The sequence below is a fragment of the Ceratina calcarata genome, unplaced genomic scaffold (genome assembly GCF_001652005.2).
Source record: "Ceratina calcarata isolate Rehan_Ccalc_2016 unplaced genomic scaffold, ASM165200v1 scaffold178.2, whole genome shotgun sequence".
Taxonomy (NCBI): Eukaryota; Metazoa; Arthropoda; class Insecta; order Hymenoptera; family Apidae; genus Ceratina; species Ceratina calcarata.
The window spans coordinates 1,042,269-1,048,029 of NW_017139212.1; the positions used below are offsets into that span (position 1 = coordinate 1,042,269).

Below are 5,761 nucleotides of genomic sequence, written 5' to 3' on the forward strand. Positions count from 1 at the left end.
GTTTATTATTAGCAATGTTCTTCCGACGTCTGATTTCTTTTTAAAAAATGCGTTTCTAAAGTGCATAAACTTTTGGGATTGACTATATAGCCAATACATCCTTAATTTCGCTCTTTACATTTTCCTATTATTCTACATTTTTTTTCATAGTTTCCATTTCATCTCTTTCTTCGACGCCATCAACCAGTCTCGATCGTCGAATTTCTTCTCCATTTACTTTTGAGCCAGGGTCGTTTCATCCCTTATCTTTCATCGCTTGCCGATTCAGTTTTTCATGCGTATACGCTCCTTATCCGGCGGACCCTTCTATCTCGCACAATACATTCGAACCGGCGAGCGAGGTCGGGGTTCAAGGCTGACTCTTTCAACGCGTGTGTCGCAATCTTTTCGGTACTGGCCGACTTCTTACAGAGCTGGTTACCACGTTCTTTGTTCACCGTTGTGTAAAGAAGCGAACGCGGTGCGAAAGGATTTCGGGATTTACGGCTAGGAAAGTGGGTTAAGTGAAATTTTCATTCTCGAAATCCCCTTCCTTGTAAAAAAAATCGTTTCTTATCTCCTGAGCGAATTTCGTGAGAAAATATTTAGGCCCTTTTTCTAAAGACCAAAAACCGAATTCGCTGCTGTGACTATTTAATGATCGGAATTGTTGATTTCGATGCGTAACCCATATGTATGTTCCGCGTGAAGAATCGAGCAAAGGCAGTCCCTTTATTAATAGCCGCATCGATCCTCGTCGATCAACACTGTATACGAAGTCGACTGGCAGAAATCGTGTTTACGTCATGATTGACGTAAACCTGCACAGATTCGCTTTATATCCCTTGAACGGTAACTCGAAATGCTTGGAATTCCTCCGGAACGCATCGTCTAGATTATGATTCCGTGCCCTTTGCCAGCCAGCTGACCGTCGGATTCCTGTGGCCTACTTTGAGAACGAAAGATTAGAAGATGACGTAAGACCGTTCGGTACTCAAAAATTCAATTAGAATTTGGCTCGAGAGATAGCTAGTAGTACGAGTCAATCATATATTCTCCGCCACGTGACGAATCGTACGACCAATCGTCAACAGCATTAATAATGTAAAATAATTAAAAAGCATCTTCCTATCTCATCTCTACGAAACGTCTCGTTGAATTATACGTTTTACAAAAAGTTCTAAGTCTCATGAACAGAGCGGGGTGCCTCTTGGTAGAGGATAGTTTATAGGTTTAGCAATTTTCCGGGAACCGAGCAGGTTTTTCCGAAGGTTAGTATATCAGTTATGTCGTAACGTGTTCGTAAGTGGCACTAGAGAGCACATGTGTTCTTCGGAAGCGTACATCTTCCAAGTTTCGGTGCTTTCGAGCGTGGCAAGTTGGCGCGGACTTTCAAGTGGCTTGGCCGGCTCCTTAATATTTAAATAGAGCTAATATCCTTCCTCCGGGAATGTTTAGAGAACTATGTCGAGGACGTGCATAGTTCGCCAGCGATGTACCGAAAGCGCATTAAAGCCACCTTTACAAACTCGTAGAACTTTAGGAGACCGTTTTTCTTTTACAGAATTCTCATTGAGACGGCCGGCGAAAACGAAGAGGACGAGAGGTAACGCTTAGAGACATGGAACTGGCCGGTACGATGACCTCGAAACAATCAGAGAAACTCGCGATTTATCGAGTCGTGCGCGCGTCTCGGGACCAGAGCGACGATAATTCGAAGTGAAACGATGTTAATTACGGCGTTGGACAGGCGTGTGATCGGTGGCGCGGCAGCGGGTCGCCTAACGAGCGCGAAAAAACCGAGTCGACCGAGAAACGGTCCCTGCTAATTGGATATACCTACCGATACAGAGATTGACGTCCCTTCGGAATAATCGCCGGTTAGCTCGTTAACTCTCCTCCGTATTGAGTCGGCGGAAACACCGCGAGATCATCCGGACCATTATCGATCATCGAAATGAAGCTGGGGGACAACGTGACTATGGAAGGTAACTGGCTTTCATTATTGGTAGAACCATTGTATGAAATGCATGCTGAAAAAGAATTCCTTTCACCATTTAGAGATGTGCATGAAATCCGCGGTTTCAATTTATCTGTTTCGACGTACAGTTTCTCGGTCTGTATAAAATTGCGTGAGGTCTTAATTGTACCGATGTTATTGATTGCGGGAAAGGCGGTAGCCAGGTTTTCTCGTCGGTAAACACCGTCGTTTGCCTCATCAGGCTTCGTTGACATATATGTATACCTATACTCCTTCCCCGCGCTCGTTATCCAAATATTCAGGCACCGAACTGTGATGAGGCAAACTTCGCCTGTTTGTAGGAGACGTTGCGTTGGCAAGAACATTCGGTACGTGACTATCGTACGGAAAATTGGCCGAGAAGGTTTTCGTCTTCGGTACGAAATATTTATCTCGCATCGATCTCTTTGCATGTGCATTATTTAAGGAAGTAGATAGGTCACGAACATGGAAATGGCGGAAGCAGTAACATTCGATTAATTAATATCGTTTAATCGTCTTGCCGGGGAGCGATACCGATTGGATTACCAATAATCAATAACGTCGTTTCATTACGCTCCCAGCATGTGCATATTCGTGAGCCAACGCGATGCGGATCCAACCGGTCGCAGTTGATTATTTACTGATAATTCAGCGAATCGAATCGAGTGACGAATTCCTGCTAACATTGAAATAGCGTACAACCCTGTGCATATTATTCTAAATTAAACCCTATTCAAAACGGGATTTAATTGAAATCAAAATTAATCACAGTCTCGTCCCTCGGATATCCATTTTGCTTCACGGACAATTTATAATGGACAGTAAAATGTAGAAATCACGTAAAGCGATCCAGTTGCTTTCTCAATCGTCTGACCCACGGCACGAAGCGATCCGTCGGAATTTCATTAAACGCGGCCGCGTAAATCGTGCATTCGCTGATATAATCGACGTGAATAGGCGGTGTTTACATGCCTTAGACGAGTTTATCGCGGCGCCTGGATCGATTCCAGGCTGTGATCGACAACCGAACCCATTAATCAGTGTAAACTCGATTAAGAGTCACGAAACGGCCCCCTCTCGAACCTCTTGCACTTTCCCTCTCTCTCTGCCTCACTCTGCGCTCAGGGATTAAGACCGAGAGACAGAATCGATTAAATTGAATCTCGTGAATATTTTTTCCTCGAAATTTATTTGACATTCCGATCGATCCAAGAATTTCTTTAATCGAGAAGTACGCGAGGTGTTCGATTGCAATTCTCAGATACCAGGAAACAGTTTTTTATAACTGAGGAAAAAGGAATTGGATGGAAACGAGGTTGTCAAGAAGCTCAATCGATAAACCGCACTCGTTTATCTCTTCGCCGTAAAATTCCAAGAGGAAAAGCATTCTAGTTGCAGTTAATTAACATTCGAGTCGATTAAAATTGAATCCTCATTAGATATTATTATAGAGGTGAACAAATAACGGGCCGGACAAGAGTCGGGATAGAATTATCAGCGAATATATCGTACGTATGCATTTCGCTCGCGGATTTTTGTGCAAATCGAGCATGTGCGCGAGTGCACACGTGCACACACAATACACATCACCTTGACACATTTCCGGAATTAAAGGGACGCGAGCACGCCGGCTCGTTTATCATCCACGCTATCCGATAAAATATTTTCATCATTATCTGAAAACGAAACGCGTTTCGAGATCCCTTTTCAAATCTCGTGCTACCAATATCCTTTCGATGTCGACTGTACTCCAGCCATTTCAATACCAAAAATAAAATAAGTAACTCGACGTTAGCGCTTCGAGAGATGCAGACAGAATTTTTGTATTTACGATGATCTCCATACGTTTTGAACATCGAGCAGTTTGCACGGTAGAAATACATCGCTACAGTGACATTGATGGAATTTCTTGAAGGAAACTAAAGAGGCAGAGCTGTCCACGTGAAGTGGAGCGATCGCAATCTCGACAATTACTTTTCCATCGTCATGCGCGATCGATATCAATGTGTACGTGTACGCTGGAACGATTCCAGCGGAGAGAAGCCCGGCTTCGAGTTAGCCGGGACTGGTTATAGACGGGAAAAGAGGATATGACCGAGATAATGCGGACACGGGTCCGGCTCGAAGCGATTCGTGGTCCCTTGGCGATTTAACAATTGACTTGTGCCTGGCCAGTGCCTAACAGTAATTGGAACTGACCCGAGCTGCTCGTTTCTCCTTCCGATTTCTCTGCTGGAGGAGACTCATCGCTCAATTTCTCGATCCGCTGGTCATCTCTTCACGTTCTCTCGTAGAATAATACAAAAAAATGCATGCAAACATGCATCAATGAGTGCTGGCGTTATCGTTACGACGAATTGGATTTGAGATCAATCTCCTGATGTTCGAAGATGAAAAATACGAGAACGTTTTGAAACGTAAAGGCGAGGCGACGCGATGGAAAGCTCGACGCGCATCGATCCAATCCCCGTAGGGGATTAATTATAGTTTAATTATCGTCTAGCGAGTGCATCGGAGTGCGGTAACGAAATTTCGCGCGACTGGGAACCGTGGCAACAGGTTACCCTTCGGGACGCCAAGGGGTTTCGAACTTCTTTTTAACATGATTAGTTAACGAATCCCGGTGGACAAGTTTGTTCCGGTTCAGAGGATAGTTAAGAACAGAGTTAACAAATCTTTTGCCCGACTCTACCATCATTTTTCATAACTTTTACCATGTTCCAGCATGTTAATGAATCCCGAAGGATAATTTGTTATCAGTTTCATTTTCCTTTTGTTTGTTTTATCATTTTTATCTGAATAAGAGCCGTCGGGCATGATATCGAAGATCTCATTTGCTAACGAGAGGAACGGGAGCTTTCATCGGCGACCTTTCAATTAATTATCGCACGGAATGTGTAATAACGCGGTAACGAAGTTTATCAATGCACGGAAAAGGGGATGGAGCCTGAATTCCATCGTCGAGTACCCAACTAGAGAGATTTAGTTTCTCCGTTTCTCGAGGACTTTCCCGCCCGATAAGATCAAAAGATCAGGCGTGGGAGTAACAGTTCTCAATGAGCCCTCGGGTTCGTTGAACGTTCGACCATGATACGGTTTTCTTTAATCGACATACTTGATCGACGTTTATGATTCAATTACTTCCAATAAATTGACTCGAGGCGACGCGTCGCCTCATGCTTCGATTACTGATCTATCCTCGTCGATTTTTAAAGAAACAAACGCGCGAGCTTGCTTGACACAAGCTTCTCATTTTCAAATTCATAATTCATGAGGAAGAAAATTGGTCTCAATCAATTTCAACTCGTGGAACTCTAGCAGGTTGATTTACAAAGTCCGATTGACTTGGCCGAGATAAGAATTTCAATCGTCGTTCTGAAATACTTGGGAAATCTGAAATAAACTACTGCATACTTTCCAAGTTCTTTCAGAGTTCGGACGTTCGAACAGAGTTCCACGAACATCGAGTAAAACTTCCAAAAATTGTATCGCAGTCTGACACGAGTTGAAGCGGATTAAATTGTTTGATCGCAGAACTAATCTTCGTCCAATTTCCTCTTGAAACGTTAATTTAACTCTGATGATAACGGGAATAAAAATAATACTCGAGTTTCATTTTTTAATTAATTGATAAAAGGAAATTCTGTTATGCAATGTAATTTTTCTTTCGTTTTCCAGCGTACAACCTATGGGGCGATGTTCCTGCACGAAAATGCCGGCCACCGAAGATCGGCGACATCCCAAAGTGAGTACCCAAAAAATGTTGTCAACGACGTATCA

The 5,761-nt window shown here is 43.4% G+C and overlaps 1 protein-coding gene across 3 annotated transcripts in view; it reads left to right on the forward strand.

Moving 5' to 3' along the window:
- The window catches only part of LOC108632888 (putative serine/threonine-protein kinase dyrk2), a 34,864-nt gene that overhangs the window by 7,043 nt on the left and 22,060 nt on the right, over nucleotides 1–5,761 (forward strand). For all 3 annotated transcript variants that reach the window (XM_026810781.1, XM_018037744.2, XM_026810780.1), the window contains exons 2-3: nucleotides 1,544–1,967; nucleotides 5,660–5,726. In XM_026810781.1, the coding sequence (XP_026666582.1) occupies nucleotides 5,678–5,726 (49 nt within the window). In that variant the 5' untranslated portion in view covers nucleotides 1,544–1,967; nucleotides 5,660–5,677. The remainder of the gene's footprint in view (nucleotides 1–1,543; nucleotides 1,968–5,659; nucleotides 5,727–5,761) is intronic.